Source organism: Mycteria americana, chromosome 5 (genome assembly GCF_035582795.1).
Source record: "Mycteria americana isolate JAX WOST 10 ecotype Jacksonville Zoo and Gardens chromosome 5, USCA_MyAme_1.0, whole genome shotgun sequence".
Lineage (NCBI taxonomy): Eukaryota > Metazoa > Chordata > Aves > Ciconiiformes > Ciconiidae > Mycteria > Mycteria americana.
Genome location: NC_134369.1, coordinates 17,600,882 through 17,616,729, shown reverse-complemented (window position 1 = coordinate 17,616,729; position 15,848 = coordinate 17,600,882). Strand labels below are relative to the sequence as shown.

General features: G+C 52.3%; 2 protein-coding genes across 3 annotated transcripts in view; one reads left to right on the top strand and one right to left on the bottom strand.

Annotated features, from left to right (window-relative positions):
* Positions 1-10,827, top strand: part of SLC67A1 (solute carrier family 67 member 1) — a 63,056-nt gene extending 52,229 nt beyond the window's left edge. For both annotated transcript variants that reach the window (XM_075501453.1, XM_075501454.1), the window contains exons 8-10: positions 1,517-1,618; positions 5,381-5,501; positions 10,562-10,827. In XM_075501453.1, the coding sequence (XP_075357568.1) occupies positions 1,517-1,618; positions 5,381-5,501; positions 10,562-10,749 (411 nt within the window). In that variant the 3' untranslated portion in view covers positions 10,750-10,827. The remainder of the gene's footprint in view (positions 1-1,516; positions 1,619-5,380; positions 5,502-10,561) is intronic.
* A 1,483-nt stretch (positions 10,828-12,310) lies between these two features.
* Positions 12,311-13,821, bottom strand: PHLDA2 (pleckstrin homology like domain family A member 2). Its single transcript, XM_075502316.1, has 2 exons — positions 13,270-13,821; positions 12,311-12,746 (listed from the first exon to the last, which is right to left on the bottom strand). The coding sequence occupies exon 1, from the start codon at positions 13,700-13,702 to the stop codon at positions 13,304-13,306; it is 399 nt and encodes a 132-aa protein (XP_075358431.1). The 5' UTR covers positions 13,703-13,821; the 3' UTR covers positions 12,311-12,746; positions 13,270-13,303.
* Positions 13,822-15,848: the final 2,027 nt, after the last annotated feature.

The following is a 15,848-nucleotide window of genomic DNA, read 5'->3' as shown; positions in this document are numbered from 1 at the left end:
CCAGTGTCCCCAAGGCCGCTCAGCGGATGACACGACCCGGGAGAGACACGCGGGGCCCATGCCAGTCATGCAGTGGGCAGGCACGTGTGAGCCAAGCTCTCAAGCCCTGCCCGAGGGTGGGGACAGGGACACAAAGGAAGCAGGACAAACGTTTACTGGGAACCAGAATGTCTGCTTGGCGCAATGATGTGCCCTCGTGTCAAAAATGGCTTGTGCTCCGAAGCAATGTGAAGAGTCGATTTTGTTTTTTTCCATTAAGTTGTAGCTTGTTGGAAATATATTCAATTTGTAGCTATTGTTCTTTAGGTCAACTTTATTTTATTTTCACTCCATTGCTATTTACTTTTTGCTTTTTAAATTTATTGTAATAATTATATTGCTTTTTCTGGACTGCTTGTCATAGATTAACATTTCCTTTCTTTTTAATAACTTTCTTATTCATTGTGCACTCATTTCCTTTCAGCTGAGTTTGAGTTTCACCCTTAGGACTAACACAGCAAGGTTAAGTGTGGCGTAGCGTCGTTCCAGGTCCAAGCAGAGCACCGAGGTTTTCTCCAGGCTGGACTGCCATTAGAACAAAGCCATCATGCCAAACAAAGCATTTTGAACTAGAGCTCTTCTTTCAAGTCAGAGGGGTTTTCGCTTGGATCAAACAAACCCTTTCAAGGCAGGGAAAACTTGGTAGATTCCTATCTGTCCCTCCCCTGAAACACAGTCGGTCAGGGTTTTCAAAGTGATGTCTTCCAGCCTCTGTCCTCTTGTGTCCACTTGGGCCAGCATCACTTGAAGTATGAGAGATGCTGAACAGAGAAATAAAAGAGGGAATCGTTGCTCTGCAAAATGTTGGAAAAGCCAATACTTCCTGGGATTTAAAATTTTTTGCTCCTCCTTCCCTTCTTCTCTCCCCCAGTTTTTATTTAAAATCTGTAAAACCAGTTCCCCATCCCTCACGTCTGTGCGTACTGCTGGGGCTGGCTATTAGCATCTCCGTCGTACTTGTTTCCTGTCTAGAAACAATGAACCATGCAATTTGTATACTTACAGTTTAAAATAATGGCAAGAGAAAATACAGGAAAGGAGGCATTTTCCTCCTCTCCGTACAAATGTACAGTTTTTCTTTGGAAGGACTTGCCAAGAATTAAGACCTTAGTATTAATTGTATTTCACAAAGCCATCATGAGCTAGTTAGCAAAATTCATTTGTATCTGCAAGTGTCTTTAGAAAGTTTCAATCACCACTGGTGAGTAGGCAGTGATGGTAAACTCAGGCGTGCGCCCTGACTAAAGACTTTCAGCTGATGGGATGGATCTATCCCTAGGATGCAAAATGCTTGAAGTAATGGACCATGTCTTCCAGCCATTTACCATGACAGTGAGGTCCCCTTTTCTCCAAAAAAAGCAAAGGAATAACCTATTTGCTGGCTTTCATTTGCTTGAAGCACTATAGCAGTTCTCATTTGGGCTTGTTTAAATTGTTATACATCAGGCTTAATGGTGCTCATGTGCTTCATTCCCAGGTTGTCCAGGGTTTGGTTGTTGGAAAACTCACTAACCTCTGCACGGAGAGCACCCTGCTCAGGCTCAGTGTCTTCATCTTCATCGGCGTGGGCCTAGGCATGGTAAGGCTCGGCGTGAAATCATCCATGGTGCCTTTTAATAATGCAGCGACACAAGTTCCGTGAGACCTGGCTGCAAGCTCTGCCCCTTGAAATGCCACCGGCTTTGCTGGGTGGTCCTCAGCAGGGAAACCAGCTCTCCTGGGCCTCTGTGCAAACAGAGCCATGCTCAGCATAAGCACCGTGCCAAATAACGATAGAGCCGCGTGAGTAATAGTTCCAGGGATTAAAAAAAAAAATTAATCTCGCACAGAAACTCGTTAAGTCCCTCCTGAGTCACGGGATTTACATAGAAATCCTGCCCTTGGTCTTGTCATTGACTGCGTTTCCTGAACTACCCAGAAAGTAAATTAAGATTATGGGGGGGGAAAATCATTGCAGTTGTACACTGCTGCGAGACAGTGGAGGTTGGGTGCTCTTCTTCTGGGGCTTTATTTTTGCCTAATTTCCCCAAACTGAGAGTATTTGGGGAAGGAGGTAGCAAGGGAATAATTTTGTTCCTCCGTTTTGGGATGAGTGATGTTACCCATTGCCGGTTGTGTCTGCATGGGCGACAGTCGATGCCAATCTCAAATGGTAATTGGAAAACCAAGTTGACGTAGGCAGCTCTGCCGGTAATCGTGTTTGCTCAGATAAATCATGCTTGGGGAACCGACAGATCTGCCCAGGTGATGGGGATGGAGGAAGGGTGCACACCGATGGGCCCAAAGGACAGTTGAGCTGCATCAGCCTTTCAACATTCCCTGCAGGACTTGGCCTCGAGCCTTGCTGCCAGGGTGCCGGTGCTCCCACCAGTGCGGTTAGGATGGTTGCCGTTCCCACAACCACGCCGCAGCCACGGGGAGGTCAGGGCCAAATCCTGGAGGGTATTGAGGCTCATGGTTCCCAGCTACACAGATGAGATGAGGCACCTACGCACCTTTGCTAATCTGAAGCTAAATCGCTTGTCCGAGATGAGGCTGGGAAAGGAGGATGGATGCAGACGAGGGGTTGGCTCTGCAGATTGAGCGCGGTCCCCCTCTCTGGGATTTCAGGGCTCATGGAGATGCTGCCGGGTGGTGGGATGCTTAGGAGGGGTCCCTCCCGGCTGGTGTTGTGTGGTTTTGGCTGGCATCGATGTGCCACCTTAGCACAGGACATCTGTACAGGGCTTGGTGCTCCTGAGCATGGCCTGGGAAGGGCTTTGAAGGTCTCGCTGTTGTTTTTTGGTCATGGGTGGGAGCAATTAGGTGGGACCAAGGTGGACCTGGCCCATCGGGAGACCTGAGCCCCTAACTGGGCGCAGGGCAGGGTGCTGCTGGCTCCCTGTGCTGAAGCCCAGTCCCATGGCAATCAGGCAGAGGAGCAACCATGGAGTAAATGGCTTTTGTGCACCAAGGTCTTACTGAGAGGGAAGGCTGGAGGCGGCTGGAGGTAGGAGAGCAAGCCTCAATGGCAGTGGAGGGGCACACGAGGCGGCACAGCTTGCAGCGGCTAATGCCCCAGCACGCGGAGGCTCACGGAGGCCGTGCAGGGAAGGGAAATCGCTGCTGGAAGTTCATTTTAGAGTTGGCAATTACACCAAGCCCGGAGGGCTGTGGACATCCTGACAGCACAGGCCTGGGGACAAGGGTCAGCCATGACTTCCCACGAGAACTATTCATAGGCAAACGCAGCTGCGATCCTCTGCACCGGGGACGCCTTATTAAAAAGCGCTCTGTTCAAGTGGCTGCCGAGAAAACATCCGTTTCTGGGGTGGCTTTCCGTCTTGGCGGGGATGAGTGCCGTCACAGCAGCAGGCCCCAAATGCAGAGATTAATGTGTGAAGCTTTTAATCCTGCACAGCCGCCGGTAGAGGAGCATCCCGCCCGCTGTGCCCTTGCTGCATCTGGCCTCCAAATGAAGCAGATCTCCTCCCCAAAGGGTGGAATCGAGGAGAAAAGCTAGCTGTTAATAAAACACACTCTGAAACCCATCTTCATATTGCTGGGAGGTGGGCTGAAGTGTTTTTGGAAGGCGGGCACCAGCGGCAGTAGACAGACAGGCGGCGGTGCAGCTGGGAAGAGGCTGCAGGATGTTCCCAGCAATCGGCAGCGGGAGAAGGGAAGGGGTGGGCTGCGAGCTCAGCAATAACACCTGGAAAAGGAGAGGAGGGGAGAGCCGGTGTCTGATCTGCAGATGCAAGCCGGGAGCGCGTGGGCAGGGACGTAGGAGGGCTTGGCAGTTGCGACGGGGAAGTTTTTCTCTTTGAAGGCACGGCTGTGCCTTGTCCTGCCTTGCTGCCTGCGTTTCCCAGGCATTTGCTTTTTGAACCTGTCTGCTGAAACTGCTGGTTCTGCCTCTCTCACCTGCAAAATGCCTTCAGATCTGCCTAGGTCAAAAAGACTGCTTCCTACCCAGCTGAGGAGTAGCAGAGACTGGGCTCTGCCTGGCTGCATCCTTTCTGAGTCCCAGGGGAGCGAGGAGCCATTTCCCCTGGTTTTACAGGAGGCACAGACGTGGCTCAGCTCTTTTCTGCCCACTTGCTTCAGCCCATGAGGGAATTCATACAAGGCAGGGGGGGGTTAAAGCTGTTTTTTCCTATGAGCTCTGCAAAGTTGTCCTGCAATGACATTTGCCCCAGCAAGGAATTATTCTCCCTCTGTCTGAATGTTTATGTACCAAATACCTGTTCCTCTGTCTTTGTTCTCTGGTTCCTTAATCAGAAGTGCCTAGGTCTTAACCAAAACGTAGGCAAAGAACCCCTCCGAGGAGAGAAACCTGGCTGTGTGTGAGTCTAGAGGGGAGCTAGGAATAAACCTCAGTATTTCCAAGTCATTAGTGAGCAATGTCTCTGGGCTTCTCTATCTTCTGTAGCCGAGAGGCAGGGACCAGATCTTAGGAGAGAGAACTCCAGAGAATGAAACTTCTGGCTAAAGCAGTAACAGAAATGTTTTCCAGCCGCAATAACACACCTTGAGACATGGGTGAGGGCAGGAGACTTGCAAGAAAGGGGGAATTTCCTTTCCATGCCCCAGAGAAATCCATTCATTTGACCAGCAGAGCTTGTGAATGAGCCGAGAGCCGCTCTAGCCCCACGGCTTAGGGAGCTTCACCGCTTTTGTTTCAGTATTAAACAGCTGGAGGGATGTCTCCACTAGGAATATGTGCAATAACAAAATCATTACTCTCCCTAATTATGCTCGCTAATGTGCACTCATGGCCAGAAGACCTATTCCAGATTACTGAATTGGGTGAATTTATTAGCAAGGAAGCAACAGAACAGGATTAGAAATCCCAAAGGTACGGCGTTACATAATGCACCTCACTCATTTACTTTGACAAGCTCCGTTTAGTTTTAATTATTTATGATAATGAACTGAAATGCCTTCTCTAGGCTGTTTTGTATAAGTAATGGAGGCTTCCTGAAGTACACCACATGCATCTGCTGTTCAACGTTTCCTCAGGAGTTGGACAAGAGACAGAAGATGGGGGGAAGGGTGCGGGGACGTCACTAATTCCCAGACGCTAAAAATACCCACAGCAGTGCCGGAGAAACGTGCTGCCAGATTGTAGGGTATCGTTTGCTACTTGCGCTGCATGCTTGGAATAATTCACTGCAGACAAATGGTGGGCCATGAAAGATCCTGCAAAGGCCAAAGCTGCACCATCATGTATCAGTTGTGGCTCCCACAATTTACCTAATTCATGGGTTTGGCTTATGATGGTTTTCTAGGTTGTTTCTTCCCACAAAGTCACTACTTGTGCTCTCTAATGATCCATGGTCCATTTTATCCTGTCCCTTAGGCCCTGATGAGGACCGTGTGGCACTACTGCATCGTTGCGGTGCCGCTGGTGTTTGCCTTCAGCACGCTGGGCACCATCACCGACAGCATCCTCACCAAGGCCGTCCCCTCCTCCGACACCGGTAAGACTCAATCAAAAAAGATCAGACTGGTCTTTGCTCGTTTTTGGGTCCATCAGCTGCTATTGGGCGCTGGGGCACATTCATGGCGAATGCCCAATTCCCCAGCAAATCTGACTTGGCAGTTGCGTGCAGTGGGTGTCAGCAGAGCGGATGAACGGGGACCGGTGGGGCTAATACAGGATGAGCTTGAACAACATGGAGCAAGCATCCTGCAACCTAGTGCTCCCGGTCCTGCGTGCCTGCTGGCATCCACAGTGCCTGACGCAGTAAGAGAAGCCTCTCCCAAACCCTCCTTTCCAGGTGAACCCAAGATATGTTCAAGAAAAAAAAAAAATCTGCTTTTCTACTGTGAGCGTGACTGAGGGGGCTGTTCATTCATGCCTTTTAACTCAGGGCATCTCAGGAGGGTATTCTGGATCGCTCTTTGGAAACATGTTTTGCCTGATGCAGTAATTGCCCCCCTCTCTATGTTTTGGCTGTGTTTCGGTCGAAGAGTTACTATATTTCTCTGTACAAGGGGGCTGAAATGCAGCGGTAGACACACAAATCTTTATACCTGGGTTTTTTTCTTCCGTTGACAAAGGAAACATGCCTACGTTATTGTCACGGGAGCCTTGCTGAGTTTGTCCCAGGATGGAGCTGGGTTAACCCAGTTTGGTGTCTTTTGCTCAAGCTCTTTCAGGGTTTGCTCCCCAAGCTGTGTTCTTCAGGTACCCGAGAGTTTCTCTGCTCTAGCTGAGCCTTTCTGGGATGCCAGCCTGCACCCTTCGTCTTCCCTAGAAGCTGTCTGAGCAGATACCTCTGTGCAGACCCTACTGAGAATGGGAGTTATAGTTTGTACAGCCCATTAGTGAAGTTTATAAAGCACTTTTGAGATGCTTCTGGATGAAGAGCTTTTCTAAATGTCACTTCAGTAGTTTATTCATAGACCTGACCACTGCATCTCCTACAAATGCTGGGAGCCCGCGATTTCCGAGTGCAATACTTCTACCTGGGAGGACCACTTAGTTCCTGGGAGGTGAGGACTGGGGATGTCCCAGCCCCTGCGCTCGGATGGGAAGAAAATCTGCTGTTTCATGAGATGGAGTGCTGTTCATTCGAGGAGGGAGAGACGGGGGGAAGGGCACCAAGCAGCTTTGGGATGTGCAGCCGAGTTGGAATTCATCCAGGCTCTTCTCAAAGGGGCTTTGTGAGGAAAACCGGATCATTGCTTGGCTTTTAAAGCCCGGAGGCAAGCTTTGGTTAGAGAGGAAAATGGGTTTAGTTGCCTCACCCTGCTCCCCACTTGCGTATGTTGTTAGGTCAGCTTGTGCCTCGGTGGGACGGACGGTCTCCGCATGGCAGGGCAGGACAGCAGGGCAGGACGGAGGCAGCCTGCGGGGCGGCGTGGAGAATCAGGAGTGGGTCATGGGATGTCAGGAGAGCCATGGGCTATCCAGGGCTTTCTTCTGCCTGTCCATCCTGGGCTGATGCCATGACAAGTGCTACTACAAATTGCAGAGTTACGGCTGGCTCAAAACTGGGCATACCGAGGAGGGATGCTGCTGGTACGGAGGATCGTGGCGCTGGGGGAAAACCGTGTCTCCACTGCTCTTCCCTGGCCCTCACCTTTCAAACTCTGCTTCCTCCTTGCAACGTTTCCAAGGGAAGAGGCACCTGATGGTTTTGTGCTTGTTTTGGATGCACCCGGGCAGGGGCCGGGGTGAAGGCAGGAATGCCTGACACAGCAGAGCCGTGTCCCGGCGAGCTGCCTCTCTGCAGCAGCTGCGGCAGTGACGGCGTGGGCGTCTCGCAGAGAAATGCGGCTATTAAAATGCCTGCCATCCGTCTCTGGCCGTGGGTGGCACCCCGCAACAGCTGCTCCACCCGTACAGCAGCTAAAAGGCCGCTCCTTCCTATGCGAGCCCGAGACCGGCTCTGCAAAGCGAGCATTTTGGTGGTGCGCCAGAAATCCCCACTTTTCTAAGAGCATGGAAATCTGGCTTTATGAAAAAGCCTCACTGTCAGTGCATCAAAAACCTGAGCGCTAGCTTGCAACAACTTTTAGTTAATGCAGGGAAATCACACTTCGGGAATTTGCCTTTGGAAACATCACTTCTGAGCCTTACTGCTGTCTTTTCCTGATGTTTTTGCCAGCCTGGGGCTGGCAGAGCCCGTGGAGGTTTTTCTTTGGGCCAGGGAGAGGCTTTCCGAGGAGATGGAGGTTGGGCTGAGCTCAGGTGTCCGTCTCCGCCCTTGCTAGACACTTGTCCTTCCCTTTTAAATAGGTGTCTCAGAAAAGGAACAGTGGGACGTAGGATGGCACCATCCCTTGCACCCATCATCCTGCTTTCAGGACCAATCCGAGGTCACTTCCTACTGAGGCTGATGAGTTTGCCACTTGCTCTTTGCTTATGGCTGGGGCTTTGCACTGAAGGGAAGAGAGCGGAAATGATTTCATTCATTTCCCTTTGATATTTTTTTTTCCCTCTCCTCATCTTCAAAGGCAGGAAGGGAAAATTCTGCCCCACGTGCATGTGCTGTTCAGCTGGGCGCACAAGCTGGTGGGAGGGCAGCCCCGAGCCCAGGGGGACTTGCATCTGCACAAGCACTCCTTGTCAACCCGGTCCCTCCCCGAGAATGGACGTCTTGTTTCTGCACAGAGCCCCCCGCCCTGGGGGGAGGGAGGGAGGGAGGGAGGGAGGGAGGAAGCCCAGCAGAGCCTCCCTGCGTAATGGGCCCACGTTTCAGGATTTTATTTGCACGTCAGACATGGAACCTTAGGAGGAGAGCTTGCAGCCAGGCAGGGCTCAGCGCATTGAACCCCCCAGCTTAGCTCAGGCTTTGCTGGTTTGAAGGCGGCTGCTGGCGGTGATGACCTAACCATTAAATTGGGCCCCGCGACTGCCCTGCAGGCGCGAGGCTGATCTGGGCCAGCACCATCATCTGAGCGCGGCAACAGGATGTGAGCTGGAAAGGAGGGAAGGCCGGGCGCGCTGGCACAGGGGAGGGTGGGAGGAGGGACGGAACCGCCCAGCTTGGGGAGCCTCCAGCACCCAACCCTGAAACCTGCGGGACAAGAGGAGGGCTGGCGCAGGAGGGGATGATGGGCTCCTGGCCGAGATGGGTCATGCCAGGTGTGGGAAAAGGGGGAAACAAGCTGGGGAGGGAGAAAAATGGTAGGGAAGGTTCAGAAAGTGGGACAGCCATGACGAAGAAGGTAAGCATGTGCGTTGGCAGAGCTGCGCAAAGCGACGCAGGAATTTTTCTGCTGACGCGGTGACTTGTCCTGGTTAAAAGTCTTGCCTTAAATGAGATCCATCACATGCGCAGCTTTGCAACAGAGCTAGGGCCATGCTGCAGAGCCGAGATTTACAGTGTCCTAAAGCTCGAGGGCGTCTGACACGAGGGATCTAATTTAAGCCCATTAAATGGAAATTATCTTTCTCAGCGACGTGTTACAGAAGTGCAGAGGGAGAGCCTGGCCTTTTAAGAGGATGGAATTCTGCTCCAGAAAAAAAAAAAGAAAGAAAGGAAAAAAAGCACCTCCTCAATCATAAGAGCCAGTTTGGCAATTGTACATAGTAATTAGTTTAATTCAGATACCTAGAGGGGAAAAAATAATTGCAAAACCTGCCCAGAAAGTTTGGTGGTTGTGGGATGGTTCCCATTGGCAAAGGGTCAAGGCAAGGTCCCACCCATCGCCTTTGTGTTCCCATGCGCGGGAGGAGCGCTCGGTAGCGCTTCCTGGGAGATTTCCCTCTCCGCACAGCTACGCCTTCGGCTCGGGCTCATTGCACAAGTATTTTAAGCATGCTGATAAAAGCCCAGCAGTCGCTGGCCAGCATTACGCGAACACCTGGCTGCCTCTTCTCTCCTGGAGCCAGGGATCGTTTCCCTCTGGCTGCCCACGTTAAATATCGCACTCGGCTCCACATCTTCTTGCATGCGGGACAGCATCCTCCTCTTCCCAGACACTGCTGGCCTTGTGCGACAACAACGCCTCAACGCATGTCTTGGTGGAAAATTGATGCCAATAGCCCAAATAGTCATACTGATATTAAAAAAAATAATTGCAAACATCATTTCAGAGCGGGGCACACATTTCTTGCTTAGGCTGCCAGCTTGCCCTTCGTCCTGGTGTTGGGGGCTAATGATTTTCTGGCCAGGAGGGTATTTTCTGCTCCCCTGAGCATGATAGATGTTCTGCACAAAGACTGCAGGGCAAAGAACACACCAGGTGCATGGGGGCTGTCTTTGCGTCCCATGGGACGTCCTGGCTATCCGTCTGCGCATGGAAAAAACCCTGCCTTTGCCAAACTTCCCCGTCTGTCGGGTTCCTGTTAATGATGCAAATGGGGAGAGCTGGAGGGGGAACTCGCCCAGCCGGGTGAAGGGCTCACATTTCCATCCAAATTGAAATATCCGTTCTTTTTGCAAGGGGGAAGTGGGGGAGTATCTCAAGGGGGTTCAGTCTTTATCTGTGGTTTTATTTATTTATTCTTAAAAGACCTAGTTAGACCTAAGCCTCTTGCTACTGCTAAGCCCTCGAGAGCTGTTCCTCTGTCCCACACTAGAGAATAAATGGCAATAGCAGCTGAGGTGGAACAGGGTGGTCCTCTCAGGTAATTACGATATTGGAAGAATCTGTGATTTGTTTGGAAGTCTTGAACACGACCCTAGAAATTACCTCTCCATCCCTAATGCCATGCAGTAGTTACCAGCCCTGTTGAGTGCAACATTCAGAAGCATCTTCTGGGGCCAAAGGCATTGGAACCCGGGGAAGGCAGCGGTGAGCACCGGCTTGCCTTTTGGGCAGCATTGCACTCGTTCAGACCGCTCAGTAAAGAGCTGAGCTGGCTCGTGGTGGAAACTAGTCCCCATGCCTCCAGGAGTCCTTAGCCTTAACGAACCCTAATTGGACCTGTATAAATTAATGCAAGAGATTATTTGAAGTGATTTGCTGCTACTGCAGGAGAATGCCATCAGGGATGAAGGGGCTTCTGCACGCTCTTCCCTGCTTTCCCATCCCAAGACTTGCCCTCACCCTGACGTCTTCATGTCTCTGCCATCTCTCCTAGGTACCATGCTTGGGATTTGCGCCTCGGTGCAGCCCTTGACCCGGACAGTGGGCCCCACCATTGGCGGAGTTTTATACAAATACTTTGGAGTCTCCTCCTTCGGCTATTTACAGCTAATTGTCAATATAGGTTTGTTTGTTTACCTCTTAAAGAGTAAAATCCCACTGAGAGAGATGAAAAGCCAATAATTCAGCTGCAAGAAAGGAACCCCCTTACTTTTTCCATGGAAATAAAGATGTTCTTGAGTTTTATTTTTGATTCCATAAACCTGGAATAAAACCATTTGAACAATACCTTGCCTTTTGTCAACATTTGCATCTAGAGTAAGGGACAGCTCAGTTTGCAAAGGCCTTGGAGCTGTGCTGGAGCAGCTGGCGGCTGCGGGACCCCAGGAGCTATCGGGTTCCCCCTGCAGCAGTGGCTGTCATTGCAGGCAATAGCTCCAGATCCTCAGCTGTTGTCAGGCTTGGATTCACCAAAACTAAGGGGATCAGGAGCCAGTGCCTCTGCTCTGGTTTGGCCTTTTATTTCACCCCCCTGCAATGGTACCAAGGAAAATGGGGGTAAAACACATCTGTTTTTGAGTGCTATTTTGCTGCATTAAATGCACCTCTGGCATTCTTGTGCTAGACGGGAATCAAGGCCAAAAGCTTTCGAACACTGTGGCCAAACATTTACTGCATCCACAGCTCAATCATGTGCAACCTTGCCTCTGCACGAGCCTGGCGGGCGGCAGCATAGCTGCCAGCAGCGTTCAAGGCAGATGCAAAGCCCCAGTGGAGCATGCTGCAGTGCCAGCGTCTCGCTGCTGCTTCCAGAAACATGGGCCAACCCTCCTTCCAGGGTTGGTTTGGTTTTTTTTTTTTTTTCCCTTGTACTGAGTCTCTCTTGCTCTTACTACAGGCTGCTTGTAATTACATACTTTGCAACTTCCTCTGGTACAAAGTCTTCTGCAAGAATTGCACTGATATTGGGAGGAGGAAATTACCAAGTTTGGAGCATTAGTAGCGAGTACTTTGCCTGCTAAGCTCATAGTCCTGACTGCCAGAGCTGACTCATGTGCTGCAGCATTGCTCTCGAGGAAGCCCAGGTTAGTTAGTTACTGAGCCTCACAAGATAAAACTTCAGTAGTTTTACCCCCAAAAAACTTAGTTGCTTTTTTGTCTCCAAGCTTCTTGGTCCAGGTGCTATCGGAAAAAGACTGTCTCCATTCTTCCCGGTTATCGTGTAGAAATTTAACTCAATCTAGAGACTGCAGAAGTGGAAGAAGAGGAGAGCGCGAAGAGTTCAGCTTGCTTTGTTGCAAAGCTGAGGAATCCCATGGAGCGTCAGTGCCGTGTTATTCCAAAATCAAGAATCCAGTTTTCTGCCTTAGCACAGCACTAAGCTAGGGGGGCCGGGGGAAGGACACAGGGCATTAGCAGACAGCAGCATTTTATTGTCACAGGGAGCTCTTGCACCTTCTGTAGCCGCCATTACTCAGTTATATGGGAAGGCACTTCAAAAGCAGCACTTATCCAAGATGTGGTAGGCTTTTCTATTTCCACCACTGACCAGAACTGGACCTCAACACACTTTCCCTCCCCGGCTGGGAGACGAGGTCAAACGCAAATGGGTTATCTGGGCTTTCTCCACCTCCCACTGCCCAGTCCAGGGCACCAAAAAGCTGAGCTTACCCACTCTTTTTAAGCCACTACACCACTGCCCGCTCCACAAACATGTGTCAACAAAAGTTACTGCAGCCCAGAGTACAGTAATAAAAAGTGAACATTTCAAGTAATTTATTTGGAATGGACATATTAATGCAAAAGCAATATTAAGACCAGTAACTGCTGAAAGACATTCATCAAAATAAATACAAATATAGATACTACAAATAATTTAAATTGTGTTTAACGCCACCAGTCAGTGTTGAATCTTCCTTGCGTCTCATAAATAGAAGATAATTGTTCGCAAAGCTGTGCCACTCAAAACACGTGGATGCTTCGCTAGAGGTCCTTTACAAAAGTCTTTGGTTTTTCTTTAAATGCATCTCAGGCAAAGCTCGGGGCTCTTTGCTCAGCAGCCTCAACGGGCTTGGAGAAAACCAAGCTGCTTCCAGCTCTCTTCTTCGCTTTCCTTCATTGGTACCCTGTCCCATTTCAGTCCAAGACACTTGATCTGGTTTATCATCCAGTGGTATGCTCTAAAGGTAGCAAGAGAAAGCAGGTTAGTTAAAGGAACGGGACAGCGAGGTAGAAAAGAAGGGGGTCTTTAAAGGGAGAGTACACGTTCAGCATTTATTTTTGCTGATACCGTATTTTTAGCAAATTCCATACGGAAAGCACTGCCAAGTGCCACTGCTTCTTTCCTCCCTAATAGCCGCAATTCTCAGCGCCCTGCCTAAGCCCGGCTCCCCCCAGAGACTCCCAGTGCCGCACCAGCAAAGGGGGAGCGAGCCCCGAAACTCCCGCGCTGAAGCGGCCGGGCAGCGCGCCCCGGTTTCGGGGTGCGGCCGGGCACCTCGCGGGCCGGCAGCGAGCCGGAGAGGCGGCGGCGGTGGGGTCCCTCCGGTAAAAAAAGGGGGCGAGCGGTGCCAGGGGATCCCCGCCGCCCGTCCCCGTCTGATTTCCCAAAGCAGGCGAGGGGAGGGGGAATAACAAAAATTTAAAAAAAAAAAAAAATTAAAAGCCCAGCAGGAGCGGGTTAGGGGCCGCGGAGGAGCTCACCTGGGGCCGGGCCGGCCGGGCGGGCGGCGGCGGCTCAGGGCGCCCGGGCCAGCCGCCGCTCCTGGGCGCCCGCCGCCTGCTCCATCTCCTGGCGGCTCTTGAAGTCCTGGATCGCCCGCTTGTTCTGGAAGTCGATGAGGGCCATGGTGATGGAGGCGTTCCAGCAGCTCTGGTCCGGGCACCGAAAGTCAATCTCCTTGCGGTCCTTGGTGACGATGGTGAAGTAGATGTACTTGCCCGTGCGCTCCACGCAGTCCACCTTGAGGATGGAGCCGAAGCCCAGCTCCTTGCCCTTGGCCCGCTTGTGCCCGTCGGGGAAGAGGCTGAGGCTGTCCTTGGTCAGCACCACCAGCTTCTTCTTCCACAGCTGGAAAAGGCTGTCGCTCCGCTTCTCCAGCTCGCCCTCGCGGATCACCTCGGCTTGCATCTTCATCCTCCCTCCCCGGCAGCTCCGGCTGTGGCTCCGGCGGTGGCTCCGCTGCGGCTCCGGCTGCAGCCCCGGCTCCGGCTCCGGCTCGGGCGGCGATGACCGAGCCTCGCCGCGACGGGAACAATTTATTGCAATGAATCAGCGCCGGGCGCCTTCCGGTGCCTCCCCCGGGGAGCCCGGCCCGCCGCCCCCTCGCCGCCCCGCCTCCCGCCCGCCCCGGGCCGCGCTCCCTGCCCGCCGCCGCCCGTCGGCGCGGGGCTGCGGGGCGGGGGGGGCCGGCGGGGGTCCCCCGGGAGCAAAGGGGAGGGGGCTGGAGGCTGCCCCGCCTCGGCCGGCGGGCTGGGTGTGGGGAGGTGGGTGCCTCCCCGAGGGCCTCCGTCTCAGCTTGCCGCCGTGGGCAGGGGGACAGCGGCCGCCCCGTGGGGGGACCCCAATTCTGCCCTCCCCGTGTGCTTCCTCTGCCCGGCAGGGATAGCCCCCCCCGGTGAGGATGGGGCCGCTGTGACCTGATGCACCCCCATCTTTCCCCTCTGAGCACTCCCTGCCACATCTCAGGTCAGCTCTGTGGTACACGATGCTCCCAAAACCACTTCCCTGTGGTCCTGGGCCCGGGCATCTCTGCCACATTGGGTCTGCCCTGGCACCATCTCCACCTGGCGCAGAGGGGCCTGAGCCCCGCCTCTGGCAAGCCACTGCCGTCTCCCACGGGTACTCCATGGGCACCTCGTTTGGGCCCCAGCCCCTGGTTGCTCCAAGAGGCTTAGCCAGTGGCCAAGGCCACCAGCTTCATTTGAGGGCCCACATCCAGCCGGCTCTGCACCATGACCATCAGCCCTTCCTGCATCCTTTCCTCAGGGCACCCCACCTCTCCCATTTTGCATTAACACTGCTCCCCCTTATCTTTTTTTGTTGGTCCCTGCAATCACCAGATTTGTCCCATTTTCTTCCCCCCAGCCCACTCCCTCCTCCCAGGGAAGTCACCACAGTTATAGTCTGGCTAGTTCCCAGTGCCCCAGGGAAATCAGTGAAGGCTGCGGCATTTGGAGGTGGTATTTAAGAAGCATCCACAAGCCTGCAGTCACTTCCTCTTGTACACCATTCATTTTGTCACCTTTTTACGATAGTTGACACAAGGCTGATCCAGCTTCCTAGGCTTTGCCTCGATGCTGCAGCCAAGGGCAGGGCTGCTCTTAATGAACTTATTCATGCTGTTTCCAAAGCAGTATTTGCTCAGCTACGTACTCTGTGCAGCATTACCCTTTGGACTTTGAGGCCTGTTCCCCTCCGTAATTTTTCTTGAATGACCGACACCTCTATAGGTGTTTGCAAGCCAAACCCCAGAGGTGAGTTTACAAAGCGAGGCCTGGCTCCTTTGAAGAGCTTGGCAGCGTTCCCAGGGACTTCGGCAGGGTCAGAAGCCCATTCCAGGGACCAAATTAGCGTTACAGCCAAACCCATTTCCGCTGCAAATCACTCATCAACTGGAGTATACGGCCGCTCTTTGATAATTCACAGCAGTGTGCACATCTGTGGGGAGGGCCACAACAAAGCAGGGGGGTCTGTGCGATGCTCTCGGGGCTGATGAATGAGCCAGGAATGGTTTGGCTGAGCTTCTTGGGGTGGGATGGATTGGGGACCGCTCTGGGAAGACCATGCTGGCCATCACTGTTTGTGGAGTTGGGGAGTGGCCACAGACCATACGCGTGGCTGTGTGCTGGCGTGAAGAGATGCAGACTTTTTCCTGAAAGCCAACACTGTAGCTCACTTTTTAGTGTGATATAGTTTGTTTTGATTGACTAACCATCAGGCTGCACAGCTACATTTTCTGGACAAATGCGGGTCGGCTCTGTAAAACAGCAAGTTCCTGCCCAAAAGGCCCCGTAAGAATAAAGGAACTGGAGCCAGCCAGGAGCAGAGCTGGATCTTAAGCAGAAATCATTATGATATTTTTAATTGGGCTCCAAAATACAACAGGGAATGGTCTTTGTGCACAGGAAATGGGACACCACTTCAAAAAGAGCAAAAAAACAAGGCAGCAAGTCAGGAGCATACGAGGAACATCTGCAGGAAGGCTCCCAGTATGGAAAGGCTGCAGGACTTGGCATGTTTGTGCACACCTTGCTTCAAAAGGTCCACTAAAAAAACCTGA

What these genes read in the sequence shown, in the direction of transcription:
- PHLDA2 (XM_075502316.1), bottom strand. Translation starts at nt 13,702, where the DNA reads ATGAAGATGCAAGCCGAGGTGATCCGCGAGGGCGAGCTGGAGAAGCGG.